The following is an 18,406-nucleotide window of genomic DNA, read 5'->3' as shown; positions in this document are numbered from 1 at the left end:
TGGCTGAGTCTCTCTTCTTATTATTCAAGTTGTAAATTGGTACCAAATATGCAGAATCTATAAGTTTGCTTGGTTTTTTTGAAGTACAATACATTTGTGGTCGTAAGTGATGACTTGTATTGATGTTATGTAGTCTAACAGAAAGGACATAGTCTACAATGTGTATGATTGCAATTGTTGATTAAACTCAATAAACTTTAACTTGCATAACATTCAAAAAGTATCCTGGTGGGATGATAAGTTAGCTTAGAATCAGGTGGTGGAATGCATTCTCTTAAACACACACCAAATAATATTTAATTTCACTCGTTTATTTGACAGTTTGGCTCAGTTTGTAAAGTTTGTTGACTTTCTCCTATTCTGAGTGATCGGTACATTGTTGATGGATGCCTGCATATTTCACTTAGGCAAACTACCTGTACGTTGATCCAAGGACCGCAGGAACAAAGGAATTGATAGCATTGTGTCACTAGAATTTGATGACTTATATTGCATTATCAGGGAAAGTGAAAACAAACCATACTTTTTTGACAGTTGAGAAGGGAATGGGTACCAGCAGAACTAGTCTAAACAGATTAAAAGCTTTCAACTTTGTCAGTGTGCAGAAGTTGGTCATAGACATTTTACAACCAATGTTGGCATCAAAACTTGGTCTGTTTTCTGTAGTATCATGCTCACTACCCAAAAACACAAGGTGAATTTACACTTGCAGTTGAAAGATTTTTGGAAATTGAATTGATTGGGTATCAAAAAATTTCAGTAAGTAGATATTTTTTTTTAGTATGAACCTAATACCCATGAATATTCATTCTTGCACATAGTACAAGGTTAGTAGGATTCTCAACTTTACCTGAGTTTGGAAAATTATTGTTTTTTTCTGCCGTAGTGTAGAATACAAGCAATCGGTAGTACATGAAGAGATAAAATAGTAACATATCTATAATTGTTATCTGAAAAGTTGGCTTCATGATGATTTTTGTCAGCACTGAGCAGGTTAACTAATAAATGTTGGCTGGGACAGTGAAAGATGCAGTGCTAGATTAAATGTAGGATGTTTAGTGTAAGTTAATTAGATTGAAAACTTAGGGAGATGTTTAGAAATACTTACCTACATACTAACTGAACTTTTATAAAGTATGAACAAAATGAAAGTGTGATAAAGAGGACTTCAGGTGCTGAGATTCGTTCAGCGTACAGTTTTTAACAGCACAATGAAAGAAGGCAAAAAACAGATGAAATGAATGCTGGATATTTTAATGTAACAATTACCTGTGAGTTTGGCTTATCAGGGATTTGGTCAACTTATTAATGAAAATTATAAATAGCAGAGAGAGTCAACATTACCATTTGTCTAGTCCCTATACGGTATCGTTACCATTTACACCTCCACTCACATTGACATCTAGAGTAACTTATCATACACTACAAACCAACAAATAGACAAACACCAGACAAACTGTGAACTTATGGGTACACTACAAACCAGAAACACCCAACAGAAAGTGACTTTATCATACAGTATAAAACCAACAGTAGACAGAAACACCAGACAGAAAGTGACTTTATCGTACACTACAAACCAACAGTAGACAGAAACACCAGACAGAAAGTGACTTTATCATACAGTATAAACCAACGGTAGACAGAACAGAACAGAACAGAACAGAACAGACTGAATGAATGAATGAATGAGAAAGATTGAGGTACACATACATTGCTGTTGTATACTCATCAATCTGACAGGGTTTGATCTCTTCCTAGTCTGTTACATTGCCGTATGGTTGTACAGATTATATTAGTATTACAGTCCACTAATGATGTATTGATGTTATTCTACCATTGTCAAGTCATAAGTTACTCACTTGCCAGATACTAAAGCTCCATCTTGTTTTGCTCTATTTTGTACAGGTTGACTCTCCATCAGGTTCATATGACCCGTATAGTCAAGACTCACCTAGATATACATCACCAAAACCACCGGGTTTGTATCCAGAGTTTATGGGTAAGTAGTAATCTTCATGACTAAGTTTTTTCAGCCAAAATTATTTGAACAATTTACACTTTTCTGTAAATTTTTTGACAATTTTTCCAGCCAAAATTATTTCTACATATAAAAATAATGTTATTCTGTAAATAAAGTTTTTAAAAGAAATTGTTTTTCTGTACATTTTGGGCAAGTTTCATTTTCATTTTAAACTAATATTATTAGAGGCATTCTTTTTTGTTAACTTTTTCAACATTTCATTTTTCATTTTTTTACGAAATTTTCGAATAGAGAAAACAAACTTGTGTATAAAATGTAGGCCAAAGTTGGTCTTATAAATTACGTAAAAACTGATTTTGTAAACTTTAAGAAACAATTGTTACAAGGTTTTACTCCATATCAAAATAGACTTATGGAGAAACCATGTAAAGGATTGAAAATCTGCTAAAAGTGCATGTTTCCAAAAATACAATATATTAATTTAAAACTCTTGCCAAAAGGCTTGGTGTGCACTCCGAGAACAAATGCAAAACATTTGATTTTTGTTGAAATTTTTTACATTTGTGATCTCTCTTTCCATAAAAAAAATAGTAATATCATTTTTTGTGAAAATTTAATTTAGTATTTTGTGTGCCAGAATTATTCAAGAAAATTTACACTTTTCTATAAATTGTAGGCAAGTTTTGTTATTTTAGTCTAATTGTATTGAAATTTGTTTTTTTATTATTTAATTTCAATTTTTTTTTCAAAATGAACCAAAAATATCTTGAATTAACATTTGTGAAATATCTGTACTGAATTTAGTAGTGTGTTCATTTTGTCGTAGTTTGGTGTATTTTTATACATGTCACATATGTTGCCTTCTGTTTATATAACAAGCATTGTGAGTTCTTTATCCCATCCTGTTTATTCACTGTTACAGTATAAAATAAACCAGTCATTTTTAACCTGATATGTAGGCAGAAATATTTCACAATTGTTACTCTTCTACCCAGTTATCCTAAATATTTTTCTCACTAATTCTGTTTTCTTATATTGAAAAAGATATTTGTGTTAGATTTGTTTTTGTGTGTACATTTTGTTGGTTTGTATAATCTGGGTCAGAACACAGTCAGAGTATTATCATGGGAGTTCGACTGCAGCGTTGATGACGTCAGGGTGTTTTCATTGCGTGACTGACTAACTTGCTGTTGTGTTTTCTGTGTAGATGGGTCACACGGCAGTCCTGATACCTGGCATCAAAATGGTATGCCTCCGTCCACCTCTGGCTATACGTCGGCAATGATAAGTAGTAATACACAGAGTAGCTATGGCAACCTACAACCACACCCACATCCACATCATCAACCTCCACCTCCACATGAAATGGTAAGAATTTAAAAAAAAAAAAATTTAACGCAAAAGATGAAAAATTATTTTTTAATTCATGAACTTTTGTTCCAAACACAAAAAATAAATTGTCACCCGAAATTTATTACCAACACAGATGATGACTTTTTATTTGAACTTAATATTTTTTCTTGTAACTATTTTGTGAAGAAAATAAGTGCAATGGAATTCTTACTAACAAGTGAGAGAAATCCTCTCTCAGTTTTAGTTTAGGTTTGTCATGATATCAGAGAGTGGCATTAATAGTGTCTGTGGTTTTGCTGTAACTAGAACAGAGAAAGCTTCAGGCACTATTTGGAATTAATGAAATTTTGATGTTTTCAAGTCACAAAAAAAAAAAGCTGAAAGTATGAAGAATGGTGATTCACTTCAATCTATGGTTAATGTTTGATATAATGGAGAGTCCATCTATTTGTAGATGTTTGTGATCACGATAATTTGTTATGGCGTACTATGAAATAATGCAATCAATTAATCAGTATTGTACATCAATAATAATATTGTTATTTTGGTCAATGGCAATATACTGAATTTCAATTCAGCAAATATTGAAAATGTAATACACACTTTGAACTGAAGAATGGTGTTGAAAGTTTCTACAACTGGGAGATGATAGTTGTAATGTTTGAAATATGAATCATTGACATTTCATAGTCTAGACATGAATGAATACAGGGTAAATAGAATGAATTGTGAAAACTACAGTTCTATGTTTGCTGAATTATAATAATGTTAAAAAAAGTCACATTTTGTGTGTGTGTATGGTAGCATAGTAGATATTTAGAGTTTTGTACATTTAGAAGTACACATATAAAAAAACAAATAATATTGCATCACTTTTTGGTATATTTACCATGTGCCATGAATTTCTAAGTTGTTAGAGGCTTATTACATATGAAGGGGAAATGGCAGTGACCGATGTATCAAATGAAAGCCCCCTTGTAACACCAAATTAACACAGCAAAAGGTCAAAATTAATTCTGGTGAAGATCAATCAATAAGAATTCTTGCCAAAACAGTCTCCTTCATGAATGATAAGCATGGACTGGCAGAGAAAACGTTTCAGCCCTGCAGGTATTCTTGTGGATTCCTTAATGAAGTTGAGGATCAGTTTTAACTGTATTTTGATAATTATCTCTCCTAAGTTGATGTTGTTCAGAGCATTATTTCATTTGCCTTGGGGCCTCAATGAGAGACAACCACCATGTGATCACTCACACTCAACAATGAGGCATTGTAGTTTCTGAAACTGGCCTGTAGAGGGCGCTGTTGTCATATCTCTTGTTTGACAGGCGACAGCTTGAACTTACATTCAATACACTTTACTGTAGCGTGACAAGAAAAATTGTAATTCAATGTTAGCAAATCCAGTAATAAATTATTGATAAAAGTTTTCTAACAGTCCAATTCAGTCGTTGCATAGCATGCAATGAGCGAAAACCAAACGAAATATGAAATTATCTTAGTTTTTTTTGCCGATATCTTTTCAAGGGTCCACAACTTCACCACTAGTGGTTATGATTTGGCCAAGATAGTGCATCATTCTTCTAGAAATCGGCACTAAATATGAAAGTTATGTTGTAGCGTTTTATTTTGACAATACATTCAGTTGAAGAAAACTGAGGTGGGCATTAATGATTTTGTGAGCATTTATTTAACTGTAGTATTTTGGTATTTATCAGGGATATGGACATCCAATGTCACCAAGCAACCATGAACCACTAAGTATGCATCCAACTCTTCCACCTATGAGTACATTTCGCGGCAATCCGCAGAGTGGCAGCACGCCGTATACGTCAACCGGGTCTCCAATGAACGGATCAGAAAGTATTATTGGTAAGTTGGTGTTATAGTCATTGCACTGTGTAAGTATACAGGAACATAGCAAATAGTTTCTTTATAGAATACCCTAAATAGTAGTTATGAACTGAGCCATCATATGATATTTAGTTAGTGTAAATTTATACACGCGTGCATACAGGCACACTCAGAGTCAATTTGATACTCAACTTCTTAGTATAAGACATAGAAAATTGTGATATAATCCAATACATATCACCTACTTCTCACCCGGAACAGAAAAATACCAGATCTTTTTGAAGATATATGTAAAAGTGGTCTTTTGATATAAATAGATACTTGAGCTCTACTTATAACTCTGAGCCTGACATTTCACTCACTCGGATTTCCTTTTCATAAGCGAGATATGGAAACAAAAAGGGGCAACTTTTCTATCTTGTTTCCATGGTTACAATACTTGTACAGTTACTATGTCACAAATATTAGCCTTGGACAGTTTCAACACCTGCCAATTGTTGTGCAGTGCCTTATTATTAAGAATTCTAATTCTACTCTGCAGTCGGCTTTTGAGTGATGGATTGGAGTTGATATTTTTAACTAAAAATGGAGCTTAATGAATTTAAAATAAGATGAAGAGTTTTTGTCCGCCCGTAATTATCAGGATTGTTTCTGACACATTTTACACTCAGATAATTTGAGTTTCATAGTTCTAGAAATGAGTTATCAATTTAGTTTATACTCACACTGTCAAAAAAATTGTGGAAACATTCTTCTTGTAGTAGTATACACCCGACAATGGTGACATTAGTGAAAATTTGGGCATTACTTTCCATAACTCTGAGTGGAAACTATATTTATAACTAGGAACCCAGAGTCTATCGTATGATGTATTGATTGTTAGTAATTTGAGGTGTGAGTGAGATGCAAAGTTGATACCAAAGTCATCACAACTATTGAAACTAACTGTTGAATCAGCAGGAGGAGGAAGAAATAGTGTTGGTCCGACACCAGGAAGTGGAGCATCGGGAGGTGGTGGTGGAGGTGGCGGAGGATCACAAACGGGAGACACACTAGGAAAAGCGTTAGCATCTGTAAGTTGAAACTTTCATTTTGGGTTGAGATCAGATTCATAATCTTTCATTTTGGGTTGAGATCAGATTCGTAATCTTTCATTTTGGGTTGAGATCAGATTCGTAATCTTTCATTTTGGGTTGAGATCAGATTCGTAATCTTTCATTTTGGGTTGAGATCAGATTCGTAATCTTTCATTTTGGGTTGAGATCAGATTCGTAATCTTTCATTTTGGGTTGAGATCAGATTCGTAATCTTTCATTTTGGGTTGAGATCAGATTCGTAATCTTTCATTTTGGGTTGAGATCAGATTCGTAATCTTTCATTTTGGGTTGAGATCAGATTCGTAATCTTTCATTTTGGGTTGAGATCAGATTCGTAATCTTTCATTTTGGGTTGAGATCAGATTCGTAATCTTTCATTTTGGGTTGAGGTCAGATTCGTAATCTTGATCGGTTACATGGATTATCCTAATAAGAGGAGTTTGAAATATATGTGAATCCTCTTAATGCTAACTAACTACTTCCTGAATCAAAGAAACCATCTGAAAAATGATGGGTTGGAAGGCTCATATCCTGGAGATGCACTAAGAAAAACTACCATTTGAAGTCAGTATTATTTGGCAGAGATATGGAGGAGTTGGAGTAGCGTTTGAAAATGTAAAGTTTGAGAGTCAAAAATAACATTTGAAAGATCATATCAAGAATGGAAGACGGTGATTGTCATGTTTTGTTGGATAGTGTAGGCCAATGCAGTGAAATATCTATTAGTTTTACATACCCTAGTGATCCACAGGAACATCGTACCAGATTGTTATCAACTATATGACATGAGATACGATAAGCAGAACAACCAGACCAGAGTCATGACAAATACCAAACATTTAAACCAGTACCTTGAACACTACATACCAAGAATCATGTACATGTAAAAGCTTTCTGTGGGACAATTCACTTTGAAATTTGATATGAAAAGTCAGCAGCATTAGCAGTCTCTTTGGACCATCATAATATCTGTGGCGTGTAAAACCGTGTTCAAAGTTCTCAATGTTATCTAGACTTGCTTAATAGTATACCACTCTCTAGAAGTTGTTGAGATGAGAATATATGTAGGCAATACCAGAGGGAAATACGGCAATGTCTTTGTACAGATTTGTTATACTTTTTATGACTTCTTGATTTCCCGATCGGTCATTGCTCTTTTCTTTTTATGGCTGATGTCATAATGTCGTTTAAGGGAGAATTAGGCAGGTAGTCAACAGCTGTGTTGAAAATTCCAAATTCTCTTGATTTTCGTGAAAGAAAATTATCATAATAAATTTCCAATAAATGCTGTTGTATTGCGCCTTTTCTCATTTTCATGTTATTGTTCAAAAAATCAAATTCATGCAGATATTGTTTTTAAAAAATCTTTTTAAAGAGTTAATGTTCCAATTTATTCTAAATTAGAAAATCAAAACTTTCTGGCAAATTCAACAGTGAATACTTGATGGTTGTTAAGTGTGATCAATTTTCTAAAAAAAATTCCCCTCTTTTGTCAGACCTGGTTGTACCAATTTTGAAGAATAATTTGTCATTGATGATAAGAAACACTCGCAAATGAAAAACAAAAAAATGTTGCCTGTAGCAAAGATGTATTATACATAGTTGAGCATTTTGACTACGATCTATGTGTGGTTTAAAAAAGAATTTAAAGAAATCAATTCTCCCAATTGGTATTGAATTTTGATTTTTTTAGACCGAGGTAAGGTAAATTTGCTCAGAAAAAAAATGGTCAATATGGGATATTGATGTCGTACATAGAATTTGATGACAATGACACAGGTATATTTGTACCCATGTGAAACTCTCCAGATGGCATACAGCCCTAGAACATGAATAATAGAAAACAGAATTTGTTTCTAAAACATAAATTTTAGACCAAAATTTATTTTACTATTTGACTAAAAAAAATCTAAATTTTAGATTTAAAGTTACCTGCTTTTCTTTTTAAATTTGATGTTGCATCATCCTTTGGGCTGTATTAGTCAACTTTTTCTTCAGTTTTAATGTTAGATGTTAATGTTAATGTCATCTTTATTATTCTTTCAGTAAAAAATTGAACTTGCCTAACACAAGAATGCCATGTATAGTAGGACTTGTATTCAAATTTGTAAAAAAAAATACATTTATTTTTATCAAAAATATTGTTCAGAGAAAAGGTCAGAATATTATGCAAATCACTGTTCATTAGTACTTAGAGGGCTAAAACTGTTCCAGCAGCAGATTTTCAAAAAAATAATTCAGGCTTGAGGCTGGGCTATGAAATAAATAATGGCTGCCTGAAGTTTTTTTGTATTTCTTCCCAAAGATCAAAAGTGATACAAGATTAATAGAAAAATCAGAATTTTGTACTTTTCCGATATTAATAATTCCTGAAAGAAAATTCTGTTAGTGAATGAGTTTGTTCGGTTACTTGCAAATTTTTGAAATTCTTTAAAGTTTGCAGTCTGTTACTGTGATATTTATAAGGCGACTGTTGAGAATTTCTGCAACTCACCCAGTGATTTATTAGAATGACACTGAACATTAGAAGTGCAGTAAACAAATTGATTATCTAGTCTTGCTGGGAGACATGGCAGTGGTTTGGGATTTGCAAATTGTTTGGACTCTCGGTTTGTTCAATCAATAAATGAACAAATGGTGTGTGTATGTGTGTATGTTTGAAGGGTACATTGTCAACTCAGGATGTAACTGTGAGGAACAATCATTGCCTATTGTATTGTGAGTTGGGTGGATTTGAGAGAGAGGGGAAACAAGGGAGAGAGGGAGATGGGAAGGAAAGGGAGATAAAGAATGCAAGTCTAGAGAGACAGAATTATGGAGTGATATGATAGATAGAGGAGGATAGGAGTTAGAGGAGTAGTAAGAGGGGGATTAAACTTTGAAGAGGGGGTTTGAGAAAGTTTGGAGGAGATAGAGAATTGAAAGGGAGGGTTTGAGAAAGTTTGGAGGAAATACAGAAAGGGGGATGGAGAATTGAAAGTGGGGATGTGAGAAAGTCTGGCAGAGATAGAGGGGGATGAAAGTTTGGAGGAGATATAGAAAGATTGATGGAGAATTGAAAGTGGGAGTTTGAGAAAGTTTGGAGGAGATATAGAAAGGGGGATGGAGAATTGAAAGTGGGGAGGGAGGAAGACTTAGATTAATACAGTAGCATTTCAGATGTAGTAATGTACCTTGCCAACTGGTAGGTGGTAAATGTCAACTACTCTAGCATATTGTGGTTTATTTAATGATCAGACATCATAGTTCACATTAAATCAGCAAACCTTTTACAACTTCCAGTCTGGATGCTAATTTTTCCTTTGAGACACAGACTTTTATTTACTTCCTGCTGTTAATCATAACAAAGCAAAAGTTGTTCCTTAAAGAAAGGGAAAAGAATGATGCATAATGTAAAATCAAGCAGTACTCTTAGAATGATAGGTAAAACAAGATCTGCCACAGATAGCATTAGACTAGGAATGATACAAGCATCGATATTTGATCATTCATTGCAACGTTTTTTGGTGAATTTTACAGAAATAGTGATACAGTTTGTCATTTTCATAAAGTATGTTGGGCATCATATATATCAATATTTAGTACCTAGCATCAAACTATAGTTACCATTTTGATGAATGTCACTGTAAAGTCAACAGAAAGATCTTTACTACTTTACAGGGTGAGTAAATGTGATATCCTTGGAAGTGTGGAATTTGTACACAGATAAAGTGAAGTTATAGAAAACTGCAGCACATAGGAATACATATGGTCATGCAACTGAGAAACAACTACTTCAGTTAACATGTGAGAAATGCCTGGTTTTGGAAAAAGATAAAACACACCGAAGTCAAAATAATGAATATAAGAAATACCCCATTTATTATTGTAGGCAAAATTTCCTACAAATAAAAACAAAGTTGCACTGCATGCCAAGAAATCATTTTCTTACAATGTGGTCTTCATCATAGTTATTGGCCCCACTCACTGAGTAGACTGGAGACATTCCAACAATTGAGTTGCTCCCAGTGGAACTACATTTCCATTTCATTCTTCCCAGAGGGAGAAGAAAATGTATCCATATCATATTTCCCTGAGGGTCTTCTCTATGTTACATAAGAAAGATATCTGTTACGTTGTACATCATCACTCCCTCAGAAATGCAACCAGCTCTGCCACAATTCTGGTGTGTTTATGTCTAGTGGATAAGAGGTAGGGGTAGTGAAAAAGTAAATGCAGCTGCCGGTCAAAAGACTTAAGTTCCATCAATTTAAATAGCTGAGCAGTTGTTATTTTTTACTTGGTGTGTGTATTTAAACATTGCTAAAAAGTTTTGTCTTTATCTTAAGTACCTTAAGTAGTGTAGCGTCAGCATATAGCTGTCGCCGAAAGTTTGACTGTTTCTGTTATTGGTTACCATGCCGATGACGTGGCCAACTGGATGTTGTCAAGTCAAATGCAGCAAGGGCTACTGGGAAATGAGATGACTCTCATGTTGCAAACCGAGGTCAAAGTTTAATTAGATGTAATTGATTCCCACTGTCCTGCCATCAGTATACAGGACATCATTCATATACTGGTATCTATGCTGTGAGCATCTTGACAAGTTTTCTGTCTCTCACGAAGTTTTTTTTCCGGCATAACTTCATTTTTCCTGTGATAATTGTCCACCATGTTTATATCCAGTTATGGACAGATCCGATATCCATGGGTAGGTTGATTACTACGTTTCATTTCGTCCCTGTAGGGTTAGGATATTGCCTTGTCTATACATGGAAGGTCAGTTTGCTTTCAAACACAAGGGCTGGATTGAATTGCATGTTGCTATGTTCTGTATGTTTGTAGTGTAACTGAATGTGGATTCCATCTGATTGTAGTATCATTGTCTATCATGGTGAGAGATATAAGGAGGAAAAGCCACAGCATGCAGAAACCGACCGTCAGAGCTTACAACTTAGTTACCTACACTGATACCAACACAGCATGAAAGGATCTAACGTTCAGGGCCATTTCTTGAAGGAAACCCCGCCATTAGAAAGGATGTCCCATTATTGGGCCCCTCTGAAGACTCCACCAGCAATTTCTGAGACACACTAGTGATGATGTTTCATTTGGCTGGTGAAAATCCTCATACTGTGAAATCATGTTTGGTATTCTCATTATCTCTGTATACTACTACTACGCATGCCTTATGCATAGAAGTCAGCAAATAGTGGTAAATGAAACCCTACTTATACTTGTTAGTGGTTCCTACTGGAACTCTGTCCAAATTTGACAAAATTGTAAGTTTTTCAGAGACCATTGGTTTCAGTTCATTTCAAAGTAAATTTGTTAGAACTTGAGAAGTGAAGTCAAGGATAGGTAATATTGCTATCCCAGTATGGGGAAACGGAAGAGAATGATGGATTAAGCCACAGTGGAAAGGTCACATCTGACAACATTTGTCAACTCATGTTGACTAAAATTGACAGTACCTGCAGAATGAAATCAGACCACCAGAACAAAATTTGAGACAGAATAAAATTAACTTTCAGCTCAGATGATTACTTCAAAAAGAGAGAAAACAAACAATCTTCTGCAAAATTTCATGAAGTAAATATATGAATAAGTTACTCTGCTGGAATTAGTTGAACTTTTTGGTGGCCGTATTGTTATTTGTTTGACTTCAAACATTGACAATAAACAAAGTTGAGCACTTTACCACAAAAAGTGACATGTGAAGATGTAGGTACTAACAACAAGTTTATAACTAATATTTACTGAGATTCAAAATTAAACAAAAATCTTGTAGAGATGTCTAGTTTAATGCAGGAAACTTTTTAGACATGTCTGTTATAGTTTTACTTGTTAAGTTTGGTATAAAGAGTTCTACTCAACGTTTAAGTACAGAAAAGCTATTTTTGCTAATTTACAATAATTCCATGTTATTTCCCAATATTTACCGTTGTTCAGCCAAGGACGTGACCTACAGGGACTTTGTCACTATGAGTCGATACTTAGGTCACAATTATTGTTTGGCTGATTGAAGAAAAATATTGGAGAATAACTTAATTATACCAGTGACCGTAATATCAAAGAAAAATTGGGGAAAGTAATGGCAGTTTTGAACGTTTTGACTCATATTTCAAACACAGCAGATCCAGTGACATAGACACGGGTTGTCATGACATAGACACATGTTGTCGTGACATAGAACGACCAGAGTATATATTCCATATTTTTTGTTCTAAATGGCCTGTGCATGGTATAATAGCTGTTAAAAAATGTACATGTATTATTTAGTTTCTGACAGTTGAGATTATCATGCAATGTTAAATATGGTTTCTGTGAAAACCTTGTTGTGAGGGAATGGGACGATATCACTAATATATTTTGGACACCGATGAGAAATAAATGCTGGATAACCGTGGCCAGAAATATGATGAATAATTCTAGTATTGGGAAAGATGGACACAGATGCTAAACAGATTGATATGAAAGAATTTGAAATAGTGTTAATACCTGTTTATAAAAGCAAAGGTTCCATAGTCAGGGGTTAGGGGTTGTCATCTATGTAAGAGTTCACTTTAAAGATGGCATAATTCATATAAATCTTCGTTACTTTCTGTGAAATGACAAGTAGCTAAGTCTGATCTCGGCAGCTTTGATGTTAAAAGTGAAAAATAGAAAACCAAATGGTCATCATAACACAAATTTGTGGTCCCTGGAGATTCACATGTTTAAAAGATGACACAGTACATTTACTATGATGTCTAGTGACCTTTTCTGCTCTGATGAAAACGAACTGAAGGATAGAATAAAGTTAATGGGCGATGTTGGAGAGATTATGACTTAGGAATGATAACTACTACCAGAAGAAAATGATGAAATGACACGATCAAACTGAGTTGAGACATCATACGTGTTTGAGTGAAAGGGAAAGATCCTTCCAGCTGAAAATGTCATTAGTAGCCCCAACCCTCTTTATGTGAGATTTGCTTGCAGTGACCAGCACATAACATATTTTTTTCAACTCTTTCAAAGTGTCTGCTTTCTGTAGAGTTACGACTTAGATCAATGTATGGCTGATTATTTTCAACCAACGTTGGCATCCCAAGTGTACATTTTATTCATGCCCTGTCATAGCAGGTAATGTTTATTAATTGAAAGTTAGCTTTACATGAACTCGTCTTCACAGAAAGTTAAGTTGAAAATATCAAAGTCAGAAAGTGTGTAGTTAAAAATATCAAAAGTTGAAAGTGATGAATTTTGTATTTCCTTGCCAGATATAAGGTATAGAGACATGTTTACAATTATGTTGACAGTGATGTGTGTCATATGTATGTTAATGACAAGAAATGCAGATGGTATGCACTGATTACTATTGTATCAATATACAAATTAATTAACTAATTAGTGCCTTCCCCAGCTGAAAACTGGAGTTTTTCTCAGCAAGAGAACAAAGAGTTGTATGACTACTTGCAGGATTTTGTACTTTGTGAAGACTCAAGTATCGGACTTCATCATATGATACAAAGGTTATCGTTCCGGGTTCATGTTTATCACCATCCGTCATGCTTTTATCAAAAGACTCCTCATCTTTTGCTCTCAATTATCATTTGTGCGTCTTAGCAACAAGGATACTCGGTAGCATACAAACAGTAGGGTACATGTGTGTAGACGTTTAATTGGATGTTTCTGAGATCATTAACTGAAAATTATCACCATATAAGTAGTATAGTTGTGATCTATAAAACATCGTGTACAGGACAGATCTTGTAATACAGGAGTTTTCATGACCAGCATATTTGCATTAAAAACAGTTGGAAGTTTTACAGGCTTCAAATAAATTTGTCCAACAATGTCTGCAATTGTCAGATGAATAGTAAAACCAGTGGTATGTCATGATGTGATATACAGGGAGTAATTCTTGCCGAACTCAAACATCTCTCAAACTTTGAACTGGAAAATATTATTGTCATAGTTGTGATTTGTATGAAGGAAGGAGAGTATTTTGATCATTGTTTTGATCATTTTGTGAAAGGTTATCGTCAAACATGAATTAAACTTTATGAATTTATTATTATAATATTTCGTAGAAATTTGCATCTTTCTAGTAATACTTCAAGAATGTCTAGTAAAGTTTGTGGACTATAATTTGTTATAACTGTATTTTCGTACAAATTTGTTCAAAGCGGGGTAACTGTACTCCATTGAATACATGATGTATATTGAATTTAATGTGAGATGTAGGTATCTATGTATTTGAGTAGCAGTGCAAAAGTTACAAGGTATTAAATACAGTCATATCCGTAACTTCGTAAGTAAAATCACTAACATTTCGAATAACACTTCTCTGTCAAAAGGCATCAGCAAGGTAATCGTGGGCTATCGTGCCAACGAATACCTATGAACTGTAAAATAGAGGGATACACCGTGAAAAGTTATGTTTTGGATTATGTATACACATCACATTTGTAATATTACATACACTAACTTGTATGGTGTTAAAATCAGTTTACCACGACATGTCTTCATACAGAATTGGTAAACTGTTTTATGGATTGTGTGCGCTGTTAGAATATTGATACATTTAGTATTACAAGTCACAGACTGTGTCATATTGATACATTTGGTATTAGGACTGGTAGGGTAGCTATGTATCATAGTGTCTTTACAATACACATCACAGACCATGTGATAAGTGATAATGTAAAGACAGTCAAACAGTTCAGTAACTTTAAGAGCAAAATCACATAATTACTAGTGAGACATTCAAGCTGGTGCCTCTAGTCTAGGTTTGTTTCATTCTTAAGTAACTAGTGTTGAGTGAAAGCAGAGAGAACTTTTCTGTGACTTGTAATTACGATCAATGTAAGATAAAGAATGAATAGAAAGCAGTTTTTCTGTACATCATTTTCCACAACTTATTTGACTTTTATCACTTCTTTCTACATTGGCTGTTTATGTGATTATCAAGACATGAAACATTTTCTCAAAGTCGATCTATTTTGGACAAATTTATCTTTTTATAATCTCATGGATTTATAGTATTTTATTGTAACTTCAAACAAGTCACACTGTATCACATAGTAGATATAACCTTTTAGTAAAGTTGAAACTTGGTGTAATAAAACTTCTAGTTTTATATACATGATATATATATAGAACATGTTTGATTGTACCCTGAAGGTTGCTTCTAAACTAGCTGTGCTAAAAATTTCAACATGTGAAGTTATGCAATATGTTACTGCATAGTTCTACCACATTCTTGTCATAAGTAGAACTGTAGCGTACTGTGTCTTTTGGGAAAACAAAATATTCATCTGTAAAATTAGAAGCTTTTCGTCTCAGAGTCGAGAATAGCTGCTACATTCGGAGTCAAGAATAGCTGCCACATTCAGAGTGGAGAATAATAGCTGCCACATTCAGAGTAGAGAATAGCTGCCATATTCAGCGTGGAGAATAATAGCTGCCACACATCTGATAGTCCAAGTAGTTGCAGTGAATATTACAACTTGTAAATAGTTTTCTGTTGTGAAAATTACCTTCCTTGTTTATATGGAAGTTTTTATTCTCTAATACAACCATGTATTGTAATAGTTAAGAATGAGATCGATATGATGAACACAGATTAATAAAGTTGAAACTTCAAGATTTGGAAAGGTACCCAGTCTGTAAAGGCAATAATGATTCTTGTTGGTTGTTATTTAGGTAACTAATCTCTGGTTAAAGTACAAAAGTTGAATAGTAAAGGATTGAATTGTTTGGGATTTTATTGGTAAACGATTGATGCAACATGATTACTATTTGATTCTTACTTTGCTATGATTTGGAGAACCGTGAGAACACGTTTTGGCGGGAATTAATACACTGACCAGTTCCCGCTAAATTTTGGTACACAATTATTTGTTTCAAAGATTATTACAAAAATCAGTGTTGCTTTCTGCTAATGATGGCTAGATGAAATTCATTATTCACAGTGAAGTGTTACATTGATAATTTGATAAATGAACAAATAGTGAATCTCAAACTAATATTATTGTCAAGATTTCCTGGCGCACAATACCAATACGAATCTATGTTTAAGGTTTCCTGTGGCACCACTATGAATGTAAAGCTAATATTACTGTCAAGTTTCCTTTGGTACAATATGAATCAAGAGCTAATGTTGTTATCAAGATTTCCTATGGTACTAAAGCTAATGTTTGTGTCTTGGTTTCCTGTAGTACAATATGAATCTAAAGCTAATGTTAGTGTCATGGTTTCCTATAGTACAATGTGAATCTGAAGCTAATGTTATTATCAAGATTTCCTATGGTACTAAAGCTAATGTTAGTGTCATGGTTTCCTGTAGTACAATATGAATCTAAAGCTAATGTTATTGTCATGGTTTCCTGTGGTACAAGGGTGGTTGTGTAGTTATCACACTTTCTGTTGTTAAATATTTATTGTTGTTTGTTTTCAGATTTACCAACCAGACCACACAAGCAGTAGCTTCCCATCTAATCCTTCAACACCAGTTGGATCACCAGCACCAATGACAGGTGAGAACCAAGACAATAATTAAATGATGCACAAGTCCTTCCTGTGGAACCACAAGTTGAATTGAGATCAGAGGGGTTCTGTGTATAAGCACCTTCTGACATGGACCACAAGTTGAATTGAGATCAGAAGGGTTCTGTTTATAAGCACCTTCTGACATGGACCACAAGTTGGTTTGAGATCAGAGGGGTTCTATGTATGAGCACCTTCTTCTTTGCACACCACACCACAAGGCATATTCTGATCATTGAGACTTTTATACAATGAGCAGAATCCATCATAGAGTCAGACTGTTGTATGAAATGACTTGTCTTGTCTCATCCATATATAAACCTCATCATTTACTCACCTCAAGTTGAAATCTTATCAGAAGCTATCCATGCATGTGCTTTGTCGGCTATCACTAACCAAAAGTTTTCTAGAGCTGAGAATTGCTTATGAAGTGAGCCAATCTAGAACAACTGAAACAATTACTGAATGAAATGTCTTGTCATTCCATGTACAAGCCCCTTCCTCTTATTAACCACTGGTTGGATTGAGATGTGAGGGCTAATATATAAGACAGACCATTACATCAAAGTTGCACCACCCAGAATTTGACGTCACTTGAACCAGTTATGGTCAAATGTCTGGATACATGATTGAAATAATGTTGACTAGTACACTATATTGATATTTCTGACCCATAGCAACCACGGTATTGTCTGTTTCTACAGTCGTACTAAAATATCATCTTTCAATCCAAATGTAAAAGCAGGTTAACAGTTCAAACCTTGTGTCGTCTATTGTTTTTAAAGGTTGAAAATGATGAATTGGATTACTTTAATGAAACAATCTGGCATAACCGTCTATGGTTACATTTTATTTCCTAAGTTTCCATGTAACGGATACTGAGGCTCATGAACTGAGAAGGGTGGGAGTCTCATCAAAAATTGAACTGTCAGTAGCTGAAAGACTGAACTTTGACCCTTGACCCTGTTTATGGGCTGTCTATTGTGTAAATGCACCAAACCATGTACCAAGTCACATATGAAATAATGTCATCCATTTTTTCTCACCATTCAAATATTTTAGACATAATTTTATAAGAATCATTATATCATGGAAAGGAAGGGTTCAAAAGTGAAAATTAAAATTGTTCGATGAATGTGGAAGTGAAATTTTAGAAAAGAGATTTAGATGAAAAGATTAGCTGTTATGGGTATTATTTTCACCATAAGTGACTGAATGAGGTCTGTGTATTGACATGTTGAATATTCACATTTGATGGGTGAGATGAAGAGAACAACAATAGCAAAATTTTCTTCGTAGTTGAAGTTCTCATTCATGGCATATCTCCAATTCTGTCTGATATGTTCTGAGTTCTATCAACTCCATTTATGATCAGAACAGTTTCAAGATTGAAGTTTTAGACTCCAAAGTCATACAAGTATGATTTCCTAATCAATGTGGTTTTCTGTCAAAGTGGAAATCAAAGTTTAATGATAAAAGTTATCGTAGTACCAGTGACCCACTTCTTGCTACCAGATATACCAGTGACTTATTCTATGCATTCAGGGGGAAACAGCTGTCCAAGAGATTTGACAACCACATATAAAACACATACCACAAGTGT

At 34.2% G+C, this 18,406-nt stretch overlaps 1 protein-coding gene across 15 annotated transcripts in view; it reads left to right on the top strand.

Annotated features, from left to right (window-relative positions):
• Window positions 1–18,406, top strand: part of LOC144447311 (transcription factor 12-like) — a 154,180-nt gene that overhangs the window by 117,719 nt on the left and 18,055 nt on the right. For 13 of the 15 annotated variants that reach the window (XR_013482013.1, XM_078137258.1, XM_078137257.1 and 10 more), the window contains 5 exons: window positions 1,909–2,002; window positions 3,192–3,352; window positions 5,056–5,209; window positions 6,149–6,264; window positions 16,715–16,793. Coding sequence is in view for 14 of the 15 variants with exons in the window: in XM_078137258.1 (XP_077993384.1) it covers window positions 1,909–2,002; window positions 3,192–3,352; window positions 5,056–5,209; window positions 6,149–6,264; window positions 16,715–16,793 (604 nt within the window). In the remaining variant the exon portion in view is untranslated. The remainder of the gene's footprint in view (window positions 1–1,908; window positions 2,003–3,191; window positions 3,353–5,055; window positions 5,210–6,148; window positions 6,265–16,714; window positions 16,794–18,406) is intronic. The other 2 variants (XM_078137254.1, XM_078137251.1) reach the window with 1 other exon arrangement.

The sequence above is a fragment of the Glandiceps talaboti genome, chromosome 16 (assembly GCF_964340395.1).
Source record: "Glandiceps talaboti chromosome 16, keGlaTala1.1, whole genome shotgun sequence".
NCBI classification, from domain to species: domain Eukaryota; kingdom Metazoa; phylum Hemichordata; class Enteropneusta; family Spengelidae; genus Glandiceps; species Glandiceps talaboti.
The sequence above is the reverse complement of the archived record's forward strand: the minus strand, read 5'-3'. Positions and strand labels throughout refer to the sequence as shown.